The following is a 20025-nucleotide window of genomic DNA, read 5'->3' as shown; positions in this document are numbered from 1 at the left end:
TATTTATGTAATTCAATATTCCTTTTTTCAATTAATTGTTTATAATCATTTTCATCGCAAACAGCAATACGACCGATGAGAATCATGTTACAATTTATCAGTTGTTAAATTTTCATATGAAAATTACAATTGGGATTTGCTCATGTTTTAATTTCTAGGCACACTGAATCAATTAACACTGTTATCAATTTTTAGTTAGCTCACACGGTAATTCAATTAATCTGTTGTTCATCTCATCAGTATAATTCCACGCTTAGAATATTGTCATCTTGTGTTTTCAGCGCCAAAGTAAAGATTAAAACTTAATTTGAAAGATTGAGACACAGCTTCTTTTTATTCACATCAGAATTTTGTATTTGGATATTAATATTATTCGTTCAAAGTGAAAAAATCGATCATCATTTTCACTATATTGCATTTAGATTCTCCTATCCTTAACTTCAAAGGTATAAGATAATCTCATAATGCTAGCTATTAATTCTAATCAACTTTGTTCGAAGAAAACCTTAGAAAACGCAATATTAAGAAAGTAGAATTATTCTATTTTCTTCTGACCTAAATGATTTGAATAATTATGATTCGGTTATTTATGTTTCATAGAGTGGTATTCAATTCTCTGTCTCCATTCATTCGTGAGGATCTCACAAATTGCTAAATTGAAGAATAAATAATTTATTAATTAAAGTCCGAAAATTGCTGAAAATACAAATTGAAAATAGAAAATGTACTCGATGGGAAAAATTTAACGTTGAAAAAACCTTTCAAATGAGCCGTCGCACAGAATTATTGATTAAGAATTAGAATTAATGCTGAGAATTTACTGAAATAGAAACGAGAAGAAATAATTTATAGAGAAGACATTTTGTGTGATTTGTATTTGTAATTTATTTGACTTGAGATGTGTGAAATAAAGCTGAATAAAAGAGGCTATGATTCCAGTGATCATCAAAGAAATACGACTTTTAGTTGTATACAGGCTAACATCAGCACCTTGTTTACAAATTGTGAGGAAATATAGAATGGAAAATCAGTAACTCAATGGCATAAGAATTATGAAATTACGATAATAAATTTTTGAATAGTGAGTGTTTGAATTTTTCAATGATTTATCCAATAACATCACGGTAGATTCCCGCCATGCTGCCATGACATAAAATAGCGATGGTACGATAATTATGGCGATATTTACTGCGATGATTTTAGCGACATTATGCGCGATAGTTGGGGCACCATTATGTGCGACAGGTGAGCAATGTTCATTGGAGCCAGGAACCGATAATTTTATCAACATGCAGAGTGACATTAACTATCATATCAAGTCCCATTGGTAACTGCGTTATCGTTTCCAATCATGGCGGTAATCAATCGCAATGTAATTGGCTGAAGTATTGAAAAATTCTAATGTTCACCATTTGAAAGTCTATCATCAGAATTTAGTAATTTTTGTACCATTGAATTCCTGATTTTCTATTCTCTAAAAATATTCACGGGATGTTGTTTGTAGTTCATGGAATTTTCTGAAAAATAAATAAAAATTTCCATTTCTTTCTGGGAAAATAACGATGATTCTTCAATTTTCATCAACAATATATATTTTTCCAACGATCAACAAACCTTATTGGTAAAGTTTTATATAAATGCATTAATAATCGTAACCTAGTGTCTTTTTCAACAGTTTCATAAGTTGTAAATGAATATAAAAGTCTTCTGTAGGAATTGTTTAGTAGGCACGAATTGGTTCAGCAGTTCACTGCCGACTTGAGCTGTCAACTTGAGACTTTTGACAGTTTCAATTTGAAACATTTGAAAGTCTCGTTCTAAGATTTTCGAAAGTCTCAATTTGAGCTTGTTTTTTATAATTGCGACCTTTCATCTTCTATTACTAATCTTTCGCTTCACTACAGAGTTTCAGATTCAGTCACAGGAAAAATCCCTCGTTCTCATTTTAGACTATAAACTGGAAACAGGTACTTGGCGGACGTTTCATTGCTATCAGTACCAATTCCGGAATCTGTCCATCGCTCGTTTCCACTGATTTATCGTCGCTTGATACGAGAGTCTTCTCGATTTGTTCGGCTCAAAGACCGTTTGGATTTTTCGAAGCTTTCTCATCTCCTCTTTACTCTTCCAAATGTCTGAAATAAAGAGTTTATAGGAGAAAATGATGAATCATGAAAGATAAGCTGAAGTTTATCTGTTGATTATTTTAGGATGTCTAAGAAACTATTGGGTTTTATGAAAACATCAGGTTGTTTTGTAGCTGATAAAGTTGGAGACAGAAAAAATATTATGAGGAGCTATTCCTGGAAGCCTTTTTTTTAGCCAAACATTTTTCATCTTCAAATGCGTATTGCAATTTTTCGGTGATATTTTTTTTCTCCGTGTACGAAATACAGTTTAAATACATTTTCCAACTTCTCAAGTTTCACAACTTCATAAGCTCGCTTCGGTCTGCTATGGGAGGGATGACATTGTTACGAGGAAATTATTCTTTGAATAGCTAATAAGTTTTTGAGGTGAAGTTGAAGAAGCGTATTACCACACTGAAGACCGGCGAGAAACGCAACGCCTAAAATAGACATTTCTGCGGTGGAGGGTCGCTCAACTCGTAGACCAGTCAAATCAGCGAGTAATTGTAGTACAAAGTCATTCTGAGATACACCTCCATCCACGCTGTAATGATTAGAGATGAAAAATGACTGTTACGTGATGCATAAATGTTCTAACTAAATTGATGGTCAGAGATATTCATTTTTCAAATTCATATTTTCTCCTCGACCGACGTCGGTGGCCGAGTAGATTAGACGGAAGCCTAGTGTGCGAAAGGTTGTGAATTCGATTCCCCATGGAACCGAATTTTTCAACGGAAAGCTCCGGCGAGCGGGAGTTTGCTAATAGAGGAACCGCCTGTACCGGCATGGGTTTTCTGTGGTTTCCCCATGCTACTTCTATAATTCCTATTTACTAAAGATGAAAGAAACGTGAAGTTGTTTTATATCGAAATATCTCGAAACTGCCTGACCGCTAATCCTTAATTCTGATTGGTCAATATGTGACACGAAGTTATTCACAAAAAAAACACGCGGCATTTTCAAATTCTTCAGTGAAATAATTTCAAATTCTTCAGTGGTAAATTTTTTTTCACGTCATATATGTATATAATATTGTTATTTAATGGGAAATCAGAACCAAGATTCAAAAGAAAAGGGCGATTGATTTGACAAAGAGTTGTTGACAGAAGATGGCTTGAGTATCAAGTGGAGTCTGTCCTCCAAGACGATCGTCATCTCGTGACATCCTTCTTCTGTTCCTTGTCTTCTGTTACATATTCGAATTTGAAGGGAGAAACGCTACAATATATATATTTCACATGTATATATATCATCGGTGAAATTAATAAATTCTGTCCTTTTATGGAGAGCGATTATTTTAAAAAATTGAAGATAATTAATTGAAAATGAAAAATTCTTTATAGATTCTTTTACTCTACTTCGCTATTCACTTCAATCATTAGTCGAATTCTCTTTGATTCATTATCAATATTTATAAGGTATTCATGAGAAAATTAAATTTAATGAATTCCATTTCTTCATTTCAACAAATGAATAGATCAGCGCGCGCATAGCTCTAGTGTTCTATAGGAGTGCGAATGCGGTACAGTGTAGAATCCACAGCCGCATGCATAGGGTTGGATAGAGTGCCGAATGGGACCCAAAAAGGAACTCTCCGAGGCCGTAAAAAAATATATATTTTCTCCTCGTTTTCCTTAATAGAAGGAGTTTTTCAACATTCTCATTCGTTTTGAAACTATTTTCCTCATAGAAATCTGATTGAGGCCATTCCTTCGACATTCCTGACTTGGTTTTCTTTTTCATTCCTTTGTATTTTTCTACTTTCCAGTAAGAACCAAACAAAACTTTTTCTTGACGCAGTTTTTTTGCAAAAACATTTGTTGTGTTTTTAGGAAGATTCGGTAAAAATTCTCATTTACCGAATGCAAGTGTAAGTTCGATGTATCTCAGTGCACAGTGACTCATAGAGCAATAAAATTCGAAATACTATGCTCTCTAAAACGGCTCGAGCCATGTGAGCCCTCCCTGAGGTGGGCTTAACGCCCAGAAATCCTGTCGCTGCTGACTGGTCGTTGATTGGTGCCTGAAACACAAGTGGTCTTAATTGCACCAAATTTTTACGCTCGAGAAAACGTCTTCCTTTTTTACAACTAAAATGCGTGACCACATTTTGCTGAAAATTTCTGCTTACTTGCAAGCCACTGAATGCAGGAATGAAATAAACGCCATCGGAACTATCCACCGAGTCCGCAAGATCCGATAATTCCTCAGGTTGTTTTATAATGCCTGAAACAATTCTATGAATTATTAAGGATGTACTACACACTTTCGGCCAAAATTTACGTTTTTTTTTCATTTTTCTGGCAAATTATTGATCGGATTGACGCGAAATAATATACCGATTTTGCATTTTACAATTATTGACTGACTCACGAAGTTTCATGTCAGTCCAATCATTTTCCTGCATTTTTTCTAAAGTTTTGTGAATTTCCGAAAAGTTTTAGAAAAAACGCAGGAAAATGATTGCACGATCATGAAATTTCGTGAGTCATTAAGTAATGATAAAACGCAAAAACGGTATATTTTTTCATGTCAATCCGATCAACAATTTACCAGAAAAATAAAAAAAACATGAATTTTGGCGAAAAGGATGTAATAAATCCTTAAATACGGGAATTCGTCTTGCCAAATGCACGAGGAGAGTTGGATTAAGCATTACCTATGGTTTTGAGCCACTCAATGAGAGTTCCTGTGTCGTTAGAGGCACCCTCAGCTGCGTATATCAATTCAGAGCCGATTCTCCAGGCAACCAGAGGATACAATCCTGAAATTGAAGTAGGACAAGAGCTGAATTATATAGCGAAACATTACAAGAAGATGTTTGTTGCAAACGAAAACCAAGTGCGGTGACTACACAGAGTGACGTCAGCACCTTGTTTACAAATTGTGCGGAAATATAGAATGGAAAATTAGTAATTCAATGACATAAGAATGCTGAAATTATGATAATAAATTTTCAAATAGTGAGCGTTAGAATTTTTCAATGATTTATCCAATAATATCGTGGTAGGCTCCCGCCATGCCGCCATGATTGAAAATGGCGGTGGTACAATTATGGCAATATTTACTGTTGGAGATAGTTGGAGCACCATTACACAACAAAAACGAATGTCTAAATTTCACTCACCTTTGGAGATATTTTTCAGACACTAAAAAACGTCTGAATAAAATGAAAATTTGTCTGGATTTCAAACATGAATTAAGATGTTTGGACACCTGTTCGCCTGAAATTTAGATACATTTTCATTTTATTCAGACGTTTTTTAGTGTCTGAAAAAGGTCTACAAGAGGTGTGTGATACTCAGACATGCATAATCATTTTATCAACATGAAGCGCTCTTATTGATATTAACTATAATATCATGTCCCATTGACAACTGCGTCATCGTTTCCAATCATGGCAGTAGTTAATCGCAATGTAATTGGCTGAAGTATTGAAAAATTCTGAGGTTCACCATTTGAAAGTCTATTATCGGAATTTAGTCATTTTTGTATCATTGAATTCCCGATTTTCTATTCGATATTTGCCGGCAGTTTGTAAACAAGGTGCTGGTGCCACCCTGTATTTTCATGTATAAATTAGCAATTTACTTCCGAATGGAATTTCTATGACGATGTATTTTAAATTGAATTCAATGAGGCATTGAATTTAACATTGCCCCAACGTTAAAATTTTTTACCTTTTCCCGAATGTTGGTTTCGAAATAATTCCAACTTTTATTTTCTTCTCATTAAAAAAATCAAACGAAAAAACTTGGAAAATTTGAGCCGAGGAAATTCTATAGAAAATATCTCAATAGAATAAGTTATATAGAAAAATTGAATTCTACTGACTTTTTCTACTGAATATTTTCTACTGAACATTTCAATAGAATCGGCCAAAAACTAATAGAATAGTTCAATAGAAATTCAATAGAATTTTCTAACGAATTCGATAGGTTTTTCTATTAAATTTTTTCGTCCGTGTGAGCTCAATTGATAAATTTGTTTCTGAGTTATGAGTAATTTAAAAAAAGTTCAGTGTCCGTTTTACCCCATCCTCCCCTATTCTCTGGGAATTCTTTGCAGACTCTCTTGAGAATTTGGCTATTTACTATGGAAAATCACAATTTCATTATCGGAATGATTCTCTAAATATTGCATTTTTTACTGCTCCTCTATAGGAACAGCAAAAGCTTCCTCAGGAGAGGTGGGCAAATGCAATAAATTAAAAAACAATTTTTTAATCACCTGCGACGGATGCATGAGGTTGACCTCCTGTATTAACATCTAGGAATGTTCCTGTACCCATGGTGACCTTCAGGTCTCCCGGGTGAAAGCAGCCGGAACCGAATAGTGATGCTGCCTGATCAGCCATCTATAAAATTCGAAGAATTGTAATGTTATTGCAGAAGAATATTCCTCTGGTAGTGGAATTTCTCCAGTAGCTCAATTTGTGTTTAGTTTGGGACCTCTTCCAAACAAAAAAAAATTAATTTACTTGGCACTTGAAATTCAGCAGAGAAGGGATAAGTAAACACTCCGTTGGTCGCGCTATGAGCGCCGCGCCGCACTTTTTTCGATTTTTTAAATAGCACTGCAGTAAAGCCTGAGAAAAAGTAGAAAAAATTTGTCATCGCATTTTGAAATGTCTAGAAGCCCTATCGATGAAAATATCCGCAAAAAATATCACAAGTAGTTGGATTTTCAGATTTTTATTCCGACACTCAGGGCCGTGTCTCGTGTATAAGGCGCATTTTCAGAAAAACCTGGCAACTTTGAGATTGAATATATAATTAAGGGTAATACTGGACATAAAAAAACGCTGGACCAGCGTTCGTAACTTTTGCGCAACCAACGAAGTGCTAAGATAATTATGATAAGTATTAACCCTAGTTGGTCACCATATGAGAACTTGCGACTTGGTCACCTCCGCAGGGAATCGCCGCCGTGTTATTTAGGCCCGAGCGTTGCCGAATTCGCTCTATACTGCCCGGGCGCGTTTAGCGAGACTTCGGCAACGTCGCACAACGGACCATTTCATTTAACATGGGAAAAAATTGTCCGTCTGTTAGAAATAATTTTTTTTCTTCAGGAATTGTGGATATAAATAATTTTTAAAAATATTATAATTTTCTAGACACTTGAATTGACGCATTCCAATTTTTTAGGATTTTTCCGCTCAGCCAGTCAATGGTAAGAAAAAAAAATCGACCTTCTGCGGCGTTTCCCTTCTGTGGTGACCAAACTAGGGTTAAGATAATTATTCGCTCCCGTCACTAGATTAATATATCTTATTTTAATTTATTTTCTTTCCAGTTCCGTATTCACAATCAGATCAATACAATTTTATCCATTCTTATTCTTATTATAAATTTTTTTCCTTAATTCACAAGTTACAACATTGATTGAAGAGGAATTATTGTTAAAGATCAATGAAAAGTGTTTTTTTCATGATCAACACAAACACACAAAACAAAAGTCATTCGAAATCTCATTCGAGTAATAAAACAAAAATAATAATAAAATTGATTTTTTTTCTTTACGTCGGCGGGAAATTCGAATCACTTTTTTTCTCCAAGTATTAGAGAGATATCAATATTTCAGCGAGAAGAAATTCAATAAATGCAAAAAACAGTGCGCAGCAAGAACTAAAAAAATTAATTTTTCAATGTCTCTGGAAATATTTAAAATCGATATATTTTTTCAAATAGTGGAAGAATACCCATAAATTCGATTTCTATCCTTGTCTTTTGATAGAATGAATAGAATAAATGACAGAAATTGAGGATGAAAACTACAAATTTAATCGGATTATTATGATGTAATAATAATTAATGTGAATGAATGCAATGGATTGATGAGAATTTATTCAATTTGAACATTACACAAGTGACGAACAAATCGTTCACCCGGTGAACTGAATCAATTGACCTCAAAAGCGTTCATCAACCTCATTAAAGTGTCACAGTACTAACGCAACAGGTGATGGGAACTGGTACACTGAATATGTCCTTAGGAGTCTCGCCGAAATTCCCGGCAGTATCGACGATGTGTGGGAGCATTGATGAGGGAATTTTGAACAGATCCTGGGCCCAACCCGACCACCCCATTGTGAAGGGATCGAAGAGCCCTGTTGCTGCGGCACTCGAGACATCAGTGATGTGTTTTCCTTAGGAAGAGCGAAAAATCCTCGGTAAACAGCAAGAGGCGATAAGTTCTTGATAAAAATCATTGGGTCTACACTGTTAGAAAAAAAAAGAAATTTCACGGACAGTGGCCTACTAATTTTCAGGACAGTGACACTGAATGCGATTTAGGGGGAAAAAATCATGAAAGTTGACGTTTCACTGAAAATTTAGTAAAATTCCAGAATTTTAAGGGACATAAAGACGAGAATTCCTTAATTTATTGTAATTATCAATCTAATATAAATATTCAGTGCCAAATTATATTGAATTTTCAGTGAAATTTGAACTTTCGTGATTTTTGCTTCCGAATGGAAGCATTGTATTCCTCAAAATTAAATTTTCTAGTTTTTCGTGTTAGGATGACTAATTTTGGGCTCAGGAATCAGAATATGATGTTTTTAGAGCACGTCCGTATGTATGTATGTATGTGTGTGTGTATGTGTGACCGATTCAGTCTTGCCACGGTAATTGAAAAAAATATTGTCCAAATCGATTGAATTTGGGCTATAAATATTCGTATTCACGTTATCCAGACCGAGTTCGAACATGGTCTCGATGCCATTCTCAGTTCTTGAATTATAACAAAAAAACCACGCGCCAACATTGGACCAACCTTGGACCAGTCTTGCGCCAACCTTGCACGGACCGTGCGTCAACCTTGGATTAATAGTGTTTTATGGGAGTCTCATGAGCGTCTTATGGGGGTCTTGTGAGGTTTTATGAATTTTATGAAGGTCTTATTGTCATCTTATGGGGATCTTACATCCATTCGGAAACATATTGCTGATTTATTCGCAAAAACAGGTACAATAATTGATAAAAATTGAAAGCAATATTCCACTTTTTTCCCCCTAAATAGCATTCAGTGTTACTGTCCTAAAAATTCAAGAATATATTTACCGAAATTTTCTGGTTTTCTATTCATTTTCAGAGAAAAATGGAACTGAAATTTACAATTCTCTTTTATTTTTCCACGAAATTCTGAATATTCAATGACGAAATTCCTTGAAATTCCAGTGGTAATTAAATTTAATAAAAATTTCCAAAAAGTGTACCGGAAATTTCAGACAAAAATTTTTAACAGCGTATGAATGAATTACCAGTGAGTTTGTACAAAAGCCAACAATCCACACCCCCGAACACCGCTTTTCCACTCGCAGCTGCCTCTCTCAACCCAGGAGTGTGATCGAGCGCCCAAGCTAAGCGCAACGTCATCTAAAATGCGTCAAAGGTCATGGATAAATAACGCCGGGCATTATTCGCAAATGCCTGTGAATAACCGACGTAGAACGAAGATAAGCCTGAATATTCACTGAAGACATTCAATCGTCAGTCAACGCGGCTCGAGCGTATACTTAGAAAAAAATTGCAATTACAGATTTCGATGAAAATTCAGTGAAATTCCACGGAGAGAAATGTTCAGTGAAAATTACGGAACTCACAATTCACTCACCGATTACGAAATGGACTCAGAAAATTTAAGTGACGATATCGTAATTTTTCACAGAAGATTCAGATAAAAATTACGGAACGCTCCGGAAAAATTCCGTGACAGTTCCGCAAAATTTCCTACAATCACGTTTCGCTCCGGAATTACGGAAGAGATACGTAATTTTTATTGAATATTTCTCTCCGTGTCCAAATTTTTTAACACCATTGAAGTGGGAATTCCTCAACCTATTTGAACTTTCAATGAAATCACGAATATTCAGTGACGAGTTACGATGAATTTTTAATTGAGGATATCCAAGTACTTTGGCTATTTTTTCTCCAGTAAAATGTTTTTCTATTTTTGTAGTCGAACATCGGAGCTTTCATTTGAACCCCATTTAACCCTAATTTTCCGGATTTTACAATGATTTCATAATTTAAACTTTACGGGTCTGAATTTGAATCTCGATATTGAACCGTTAGAAAACATTTTAAAAATCTGAAAAATTAGGAAGTTTACTTGTGGAGGAAGATTGATGAAATAATTTAAAAATTGAATTTTTTTTAAATTACGAGCATTGTCTATGAATAATTTAATATTGAATAAAAAAATTTAATATTAAAATGAAACGCTAAATATTCATGATTTTTTTCAAATTGTTCTCACGCAATTTGAAAAGAGAAGAAAATGAACAGATCAATGATAACACTCAAACCTGGGTGTTCATAAGCTTCAACACACTTCCCGCGAGAAACCGTTTATTACGTGTGACTGTGTAAAGTATGCGTGATCCCATTCTGAGGGATTTCATCGTTAATGATGAATTCCACTCTCGAACCATCGAGTCTGCACGCAAGTCCTTCCATGTTATGAATCTACAATGAACCAATGAATAAGTCAATCGATCAATTCTCCATTCAGTGAATCGATTTAATTAGTTTACACATATGAAAAAATTCAATAGAAAACCTAGCGAATTCATGAGAAAATTCTAATGGAATTCTATAGGAATTCTATGGGATTTCTATAAGATTTCTATTGGAATTCTATTGAAAAATTCTATTTGTTTTTTGCACTGATTCTATTAGATATTCAATAAGAAAAAGTCAATAGATTTCAAATTTCTGTTTGAATTTTTTTCGTAGATTTGTTCTATTAGAATTATTGGGCACAAATTTTCCAAGTTTTTTCCGCTGGATTTTGTTTTGTTTTGCATTGCAGAATCCGAGTGGAAAAAACTTGGAAAATTGATGCCCAAGCATTCTTATAGAGAAAATCTCAGGAGAAAAATTCAAGCAGAAATTCGAAATCTATTGATTTTTTCTTATCGAATATCCAATAGAATCAGCGTAAAAAATGAAAAGAATTTTTCAATAGAATTCCAATAGAAATCCTATAGAAATCGAATAAAATTCCAATAAAATTTTCTAGCGAATTCGCTAGGTTTTCTAATTCAAATTTTTCATACGTGTAATCCTCGGGTGTCGATCATCAATCGACTCACCTGTGGTAATGCTTTCCAGTCTCAAAGTTCCATGATATAAAACTCCCGCGTTGTGTAGAAATACCGAGGCAAGCGATGGATTTTTCGTCGATTCCACTCGCTGCAAGTGGCATCAAAACATTTACGACCGGGATAATCACTCATGAAGATGAATTATTGATATTTGAGTTGAAGACAAAATTTCGATCCTTGAATTTTACGACCGAAAATAATGAGAATGATTCTCATTTATCGTTATCGTTTCGCATTATATCATGAATATATTACATATCAAAATATTGGAACTGCATAACAAAAAAATCATGAAAATGATAAATACTTGAAGATTCAAAATTCTTCTACGCGATTTGAGGGAGTTCATTTGCGACAAACACGGACGAAAAAATTTAATAGAAAAACCTATCGAATTCGTTAGGAAATTCTATTGAATTTCAATTAAACTTTCTATTAGTTTTTGGCCGATTCTATTGAATGTTCAATAGAAAATATTCAGTAGAAAAAGTCAATAGAATTCAATTTTTCTATATAACTTATTCTATTGAGATATTTTTTATAGAATTTCCTCGGCTCAAATTTTCTAAATTTTTTCGTATGATTTTCTTGATGAGAAGGAAAGAAAAATAGAATGAAAAAACCTTAGAAAATTTGCGTCGAGCAAGAAAAATCGAATTCTGTTGTCTTTTTCTATTGAATGTTTCCTATTGAACATGTCAATAGAATCAGCCAAAAACGAATAGAAAGTTTAATAGAAATCCAATAGAATTTTCTAACGAATTCCATAGGATTGTCTATTAAATTTTTTCATGTGTGAAATCATCCTTGAGTACGCGAATATTGTAAAGCATGAGACCTTTCTGAGGCCTCGCGAGTTGCGATGCCTGGGAGAAATAAAAATTTCAATAAAAATTACTTGTCTCAAGATAATATGTTTCAGATATTAGAAATTTTTTTTTATCAGTGTGCGAAGAACTTTGTTGAAACCAATTATTTTTCCTCCATTATTATTGAGATAAAAGTTAATGAAAGTGAGAAACGGTAAGGTTTAACTATTCTAGCACCCATGGAAGACAATATTGTTCTAGTGTTCAGAAAAATTGATGACTTACCCTCAACAGCCCCCTTCAGCACCCGGAGAATCGCACTCCAGAGTTGATCGGGGTCGATTTCCACAAAAGCAGGCCTCGGATAAATCAGCTCGACCTTTCGATCAAAACATAGTTCAATTCCACCGCTTAATCATCATCGAACGAAGAGTAATGATCATGACAGTAAAAAAAATGCAACAAAGGCATTCTTCGCGAATGAACAATAATGTCAGCAATTGAATGGTAAGGAAAGAGCTTCATGTGTGTTACAAACGAATAGAATCCTTCTGGAAACTACTGTGTGGGGGTTTACCTTGAGGTACCGGTTTTATACCTCAACAACAACTTTTGGGGCAATTAAATGAACGCTTGATGAAACCCGCTCTGTCGACAGATCGAGCAGTCATTCTTTATGAATAACTCGACATTTTTGGGAAATTATAACTCATTGGAATTTCACGGAAAATCGAGCCGCAGGGATGGCCATCAATCTTCCGATTTTTCAATATTAAAAGAATTTCTGACTTATGTTGATCAAGGTTTCAATATACTAATAGAAATTTAAAAATAGTAAATTAATTGATAATCTAAATTGCCAATTGGTGATGAATTGAACCTTTAAAAATATGGAACTATAAATTTTTTATTGAGTAGATAATACTAAATTTCTTATAAGGAATTTCCGATTATACAAATAATCACTAATCTTTCTAATTCAATTACTGATTAATGAATAATTCAAAATATGACTATTGAAATGATGATTACTGCAATAATTAAAATTCAAAAATGATTTTAACTAATTGACTACTTGATAATTTAACATTAATTATAATTTATGGATATGGTTATCCCTGTTGAGGAGCAGTTTTTAGGATAAGGACATTCATCCTAAAAACACCCCCCGCTCGGTGACGAAAGGGGGGAGGGCGTTGCTCAGGTTGCGATGTCACATAAATTTTTTTTTCAAATCATGTTTAATCGACAAAAGCCCAGATGCCATCATCATTTTTTAATCACAAAATTTCCTGACATTTAGACAATTTAATCCCAAAAATAGTAATCAAAATTTTTTTTTAATTTATGAAGATACCTCTTCATTTAAATTTTAATCAGCTAAAAAGATATCTCTGGTCATTTTCCCCAAAGATCCCTGATAACATACGAAATAAAAAATTATATTCAGTATAAATTTCACATTGACATGTCACGTTTGTCAAACTAATGAAATTTACAAAAAAAAACAACTTGTTCTTGTGCAGGAAACAATATTCCACTAAGAATTTCTTGATAAATATTCCTGATCGACTATAATCTGAAAAATGGTCTAAAAATTGTGCAAAAAGTCAAAGAATTTATCACTATACCTCTTCATTAAAATTCTAATCAGCTAGAATCAAGATCCCCCGTCATTTCCCTTAAAAATCCCTCATAACGTACGAAATAAAAAATTATATTCAATGTAAATTTCATATCGACATGTCACGTTTGTCAAACTAATGTGACTTACGAAAAAAAATACTCGTTCCTGTGCAGGAAACAATAATGAAATAATAATATAAAAATTATTATATTATTCTTAATATTATTACTTAAATTATGATATGATGGAAATTCCCCTAGGAATTTCTTGATAAATATGACTAATCGGCTATAATCTGAAAAATGATATCTGAAATTATGATATAATGGAAATTCCCCTAGGAATTTCTTGATAAATAAGACTAATCGCCTATAATCTGAAAAATGGTCTAAAAATTCTGCAAAAAGTAAAAGAATTTATCAAAATACCTCTTCATTAGAATTCTAATCAGCAAGAATCAAGATCTCTCGTCATTATCCCCAAAAATCCCACACAACACACAAAAAAAAATTGCATTCACTGAAAATTTCATATTGACACATCCCCTTTACCACTTCTGCGAAATAAACCATCAAAACAATTTACGACCAAGTGCTTTAATCTCCTCCTTATCACCACCCAAACGACGTAACAATAAATAAACAAACCTTTTGTACAAAACTCCCAACAGTGACAGCATTTTCATCCAAAACATGAGCGCGTACAGTTGTGGTTCCCACATCAAGCGCCACAATGTGTCTCATTTCAGCGACAAACAATTGATAAATCTAATAATCACAGTGTCCACGTAACAAGGCATTCGAAGTTGTTGGAGTGAAGGCGCGGAATAAAATTCAGTCTTTATTTTTTAGTGTCTGCCATCGCCACCAGAAGACCATTCCCACTGACCCCCACTGCTGTCGATTTTATTTTCAAAATGATCTTGGCAATGGGAGGGACGATCGAATCGAGGGAATGATCGATCGTCGCCTTGAACGATGAACATTTGAGTGGTGAGGAGGATTTTTTAAAACTCTTAATCTAGGTTTTTTGAGGAATTCAAGTCCCGTCCCGCACGATTTTTTTTTCTATTTTGTCCCTAGATCCGGCGAAATCCCCTAGACTTTGTGGTTATCATTTTGTTTTCCTTCTTGACGAAAAATAATAATTAAGGTCTCTCCGCAGTACTTTTGGGTAAAATATGACAATGTGCTTGCGAATTAAATATATCATATAGTAATCAAAAACGTTAAAAAGATATTTGCAAGCAATTCTAACTACTTTTATGATTTCGTTCGTGTTTAATTAATTATTCAAATTGCGCCTTATACACAACCTTTATGGACGCTACTTTGTCCCATACCCCTCACACTGTTGACAATGTGCTAGCCAGCAAAGGAAGCTAAATTGTCTATATTAAGCCCTAAACAATATGGGCACAAAGTCCCATTCGGTTTTATCGTTGATTTGTTCAATAAATTAATGATAAAAATACTATGGCGATGTCTGTCATTATCCAACATACGCCATGTTTGATGTCCCGTCTCTCTCGAAACTAACCTCACTAACTTGACTATTTCACACTCCACTCACCCGCGCGCCCATCGCAACTGCGGAGACCCCTTAATCGTTAATTCATTATTGCAGAAGTAAACAGAATACGAAGAATCACGAAATAAATGAATCTGCTGATGAATTAACTAATAAATGAATTAACTGAGTATTTGTTATTGGAGAAATAAATTGAATAGGAAGAATAAGGGGCACTGGAGTCTGATTAGGGACTGAATGACTGAAAAAATGCCCTATTGGTACTACGAAAAAGAGGAATTGCAACACACACCCTCGATCCAGGATGGAATTGACTACATGACAGAGTCTCGATACAGAAAGGAAGGTGCAAAATTTATTTTCGATGTCGGCACGAACCTGGGGCTTGGGTACAACACAATGGCAACTGGAGTCATGTATTTCCACAGATTCTACATGTTCCATTCGTTCAAGGAATTTCCTCGCTATGTGACAGCCTCTGCGTGCATATTTCTGGCTGGAAAAGTCGAGGAGACACCCAAGATGTTCGAGGATATCATAAAGACAGCCAGGACACTGCTGGATAAGAAGGAGTTGAGGAAGTTTGGGAGAAATCCTAGGGTGAATAATACTTTTAAATAGTATTAGGGCAGGTTGGGGTAAAACGGACACTTTTGACTTTTATTAAAATGTTAATAAGGGGTTGAAATGTGGATAAAATTTAATAATTTTTTTTTTCAATACAAAGAACAATTCTTTCCCTTTGTGACGAGCCTAAACTGAGCTCAATTGATCAATTTTTTTCTGAGTTATGAATAATTTTAAAAAAGTCTAAAGTGTCCGTTTTGCCCCACCCTCCCCTACTGACCATTTTTTCGGGCCTGATGGAGGAACGAAGGCAGAAGAGTTGTTTTGTGGGGGACATTTGGTGGGATTGTTTTCTTTTTTTCGGTTGGAGCAGACGGAGATGATGACGATCGAGAGAATTCTGCTTCATACCATCAAGTTTGATCTACTGGTGGACCATCCCAATAATTATGTTCCGAAATATGCCAAGTGCCTCAGGGGTGAGAAATTATCATCAGATTTTTAATTAGCTCGATTAATGGAAGTCGATATTTCAATTTATTGAATTGCGATTATCTCGGGATGGAACGATACGATTTGAATGAATTAGCTCGCATTTTGAAGTCTAAAATAATATCTACAAAATGAAAAAAAAAAGTTCTATTTCACTCTGCCAATCTTGAGTTATTGACGATTATAAATTATGAATCATCAAATTTTTAATTAGCTCGATTTTAATGGAAGTAGATATTTCAATTTACTTCAATTGTGATTATCTTGGGATGGAACGATACGATTTGAATGAATTAGCTCGCATTTTGAAGTCTAAAATAATATCTTTCAAATGAAAAAAAATAGTTCTATTTCACTCTGCCAATATTGAGTTATTGACGATTAAAAACGGTTCATTTTGTCCAAGAGATAATTCATGTTTTGAATCTAAATGAAAACAAGTGGGAAATTGCTCTTGTATTGTATACAGTATAGTTATTTTTACTAATAAATTAGCAAATTATTATTTCCTTCTATCACCTATGATTCATTGTTTATTTCATTTTATTGAATTGAATCAAATTTTCTTTTACCTAATTTTGTCAGATTTTCAAATTAGAAAAAATTTGTAATACTATTTATTTTTTATTTTTGAATAAATCAACATGACGATTATTCCTATTGTCTTCCTCTTCGAACTCAGTCAGAGGGACATCCAAACAAGTTTTTTAAGCCATCATTCAATCAATTCAGAACATTTTTTTAGTTATTGTGGGACAAGCGATTTTCGAAACAATTAAAAAATTGAAAAAGTTAATCGATGAATTAATTAAATAGTAATTAAATTTTAATTAATGGCCGATATACGATCGATTGGGCTCAACAATACCTACATTTGAAAAATAAAAAGATTCAATTCCCATCCATTCATTAGCAAACAATTGGTTTAAAAATTGCATTTTTGGACTTTTTGGATCGTAACGGGTCGATATAATAGAAAAAATCCAAAACTTAAATTTGAACGATCCCAATGCTTCCATTCGGAAGCAAAAATCATCACATGTCCTTTCCGAAGGAATAATTAATGTTCCATCAAAATAAAAATAATACAAAAAACATCAATGTTTGTTTCCACAATCAAGACAATTCAATAAATCCTAGACCTTAAATCTCCAGGTAGCAAAAAGAGGATTGGAAACATAGTTCAGTCGGCCTGGAACTTTGCACGTGACAGTCTCTACACAACACTGGCCCTCCAGTGGGAGCCCGAAATAATCGCAATTGCGTTTATGTACCTGGCCGGAAAACTGGGAAAATTCACTCTTGTGGATGGTAAGGGGCGTCTCAGGTGGTGGGATGCCTACGTGGAGGATGTATCCGTGGATTTGCTAGAAGGTGCCCCAATTGGTGAAATAAAATCACTATACTCCAATTATCCTGACTGACTAACAATAATCCAGTAGCGAAGGGATAAAACGGTTCAAATCATTCATTTAGCCAGTTTTCAGTGAATATCTCGGAATCAGAGGGAGATAGCGAAATTTTCGTCATCACCTTTTTCGTAGCCCTCAACTCGCTCTACAAAAAAGTTCATTACAAAAATTTTGTTTTCTCCCTTAGATCCGGAGATATTCCTAGAAAACTCAGCTAAGAGCCACTGAATCATCACTCTTCATTAATTTAGTAAAGAATTTGATTAATTGAGGCTTGAGGGAATCATTCCATGAATCCTAATTATTCACTGAACAAGTTGACAAATTAATAAACTGGATTAATTGTTTTCGCATTCAGGAATTTGTCACCAGCTTCTCGACTCTTACGATCAGCCAACGACAGGCAACGAAAAATCCCCTGTCGCCGATAAATCATCGGATTCGCCAAATAATTCAGGTGAAAATGGTGAAGTTATTCCGAGTATCGAGGCTGTACCAGACACTCCAACAGGTAAATCAGCCGAAATTAACAGAAACCCAGCATAAATGGGAAGAAATCAGTACCGAAGCGGTAAAATCGTTCAAGTCGATGATGTTTCCAGGTGTAACCACATCCCCACGAGCTCTGAAGGACGCCCCAAACCCCCCAGATCCCCAGAAGTCCCCACCGAAATCAGGGGACATCCCTCAGTTCTTCCCAGCAATCATTCCACCAGTAGATTTTTCAGTGCCACCTCCACCCCTGCCTCCAGCAGTCCTCGAGCATCTTGCAAGGTGCAGAGCGAGACCTGAGCGACCGAAGATTCATTCAATTCAGCCCTTCGCGCCGTACGTGGCACCACCTCGAGCCCTGTTGAACCCTATTTGCTTCGTAACTGCTTCGCAATCATCTCCAGCTGTGCCACAGTCAATCGTGGACACTTCACATTATCCTAGACGTTGACATCAACATCTTCAGAGGGCTGAAGATTGTAATGGCTATATTATTAAGGGAGTAATAAAGGAAAGTGTATTTGCAATTGGGTAATTCCTCAATTTTCTTCTGTTCAGGGATAGCCTATGATAATTATTAGTTAATATCACTTTTAAATTTAAATTAGGCCCGGTTGCACCAGCTCCGGGTAACTACACGCACGAAAAAATTTAAGAGAAAAACCTATCGAATTCATTGGAAAATTCTATTGAATTTGTATTAAACTTTCTATTAGTTTTTGGCTGATTCTATTCACATGTTCAATAGAAAACATTCAATAGAAAAAGTCAACACAATTCGATTTTTCTATGTAACTTATTCTTTCATATATTTTCTATAGATTTTGTTCGACTCGAATTTTTTAATTTTTTTTAAATTCTGTTTTTCTTTTCTTCTCATCAATAAAATCAAACGAAAAAACTTGGAAAATTTGGGTCGAGGAAATTCCACAGAAAATATCTCAATAGAATAAGTTACATAGAAAAATTGAATTCTATTGACTTTTTCTACTGAATATTTTCATATTGAACATTTCAATAGAATCGCCCAAAAACTAATAGAACAGTTCAATAGAAATTCAATAGAATTTTCTAACGAATTCGATAAGTTTTTCTATTAAATTTTTTCGTCCGTGTAAAACGTCGGATGAGAACAAAAGTAAATTTGGATGTTCGATGGATTATTTTACCCGGGAGAGTATCTCAAATTTATCCCAGGAACAAATAATAAAATTTCATCCCAAAGTTGAATCAGTGGTAATTCAAAAATTTTTTTTCATTTTTACTTTTCCCACATACTGTTGGGAGTTCTGGATAGCCCGTCACTTGAATAGTCGGAATCAACTTTCACTCGGTGAAAAAATTCGATTTTGCCGAAAGTCGACTTTTTCCCTAAAAAAATCAAAGATATGACACTTTGGCCCCAAGTGAAAAAAAAAACTTTTATTTTTTACTTTTCCCACATACTACTGAGAGTTATGGATAGCCCGCCACTTGAATAGTCGGAATCAACTTTGATTCGGCGAAAAAATTCGATTTTGCCGAAAGTCGACTTTTTCCCCTGAAAAAATCCAAGATGACACTTTTGGCCCCAGGTGAAAAAAAAAATTCTATTTCGGCAGTTCTCGCCGAAAGGGGAGGTTGGGGTAAAATGGACACTTGACTTTTTTTTAAATGTTAATGACAGGTTAAAATGTTGATAAAATTTACTAATTTTTACTTCACTGCAAAGAACGATTCTTTCCCTTTGTGATGAGCCTAAACTAAGCTGAATTGATAAATTTGTTTCTGAGTTATGAATAATTAAAACAAAAGTCTAATGTGTCCATTTTACCCCACTCTCCCCTAGCCGTTCATCAAGGTCATC

General features: G+C 34.5%; 2 protein-coding genes across 6 annotated transcripts; one reads left to right on the top strand and one right to left on the bottom strand.

The window, feature by feature from the left end:
- Nucleotides 1-1574: 1574 nt before the first annotated feature.
- Nucleotides 1575-14798, bottom strand: LOC107041815 (putative glycerol kinase 5). The gene is made up of 12 exons (XM_015262574.2): nt 14334-14798; nt 12345-12438; nt 11239-11338; nt 10450-10609; nt 9403-9517; nt 8090-8283; nt 6363-6489; nt 4792-4896; nt 4264-4358; nt 3992-4155; nt 2540-2673; nt 1575-2135 (listed from the first exon to the last, which is right to left on the bottom strand). The coding sequence occupies exons 1-12, from the start codon at nt 14427-14429 to the stop codon at nt 1993-1995; spliced, it is 1527 nt and encodes a 508-aa protein (XP_015118060.1). The 5' UTR covers nt 14430-14798; the 3' UTR covers nt 1575-1992.
- On the top strand, nt 12360-18816 carry LOC107041817 (cyclin-K). Of its 5 annotated transcripts, XM_029126372.1 has the most exons (7): nt 12360-12566; nt 14538-14678; nt 15417-15816; nt 16157-16262; nt 17431-17649; nt 18046-18198; nt 18290-18816. In XM_029126372.1, the coding sequence occupies exons 3-7, from the start codon at nt 15454-15456 to the stop codon at nt 18628-18630; spliced, it is 1182 nt and encodes a 393-aa protein (XP_028982205.1). In that variant the 5' UTR covers nt 12360-12566; nt 14538-14678; nt 15417-15453; the 3' UTR covers nt 18631-18816. The 5 variants fall into 5 exon arrangements, with proteins under 5 accessions (XP_028982205.1, XP_015118062.1, XP_015118063.1 ...); XM_015262576.2 differs by lacking the exon at nt 12360-12566 and having other exon boundaries at nt 14379-14678; XM_015262577.2 differs by lacking the exons at nt 12360-12566; nt 14538-14678 and adding an exon at nt 14717-14859.
- The last annotated feature ends 1209 nt before the right edge of the window (nt 18817-20025 follow it).

The sequence above is a fragment of the Diachasma alloeum genome, unplaced genomic scaffold (assembly GCF_001412515.2).
Source record: "Diachasma alloeum isolate Michigan unplaced genomic scaffold, Dall2.0 Dall_scaffold_00379, whole genome shotgun sequence".
Classification (NCBI taxonomy): Eukaryota; Metazoa; Arthropoda; class Insecta; order Hymenoptera; family Braconidae; genus Diachasma; species Diachasma alloeum.
Note: the sequence above shows the minus strand (reverse complement) of the source record. Positions and strands in the feature narration are given on the sequence as shown.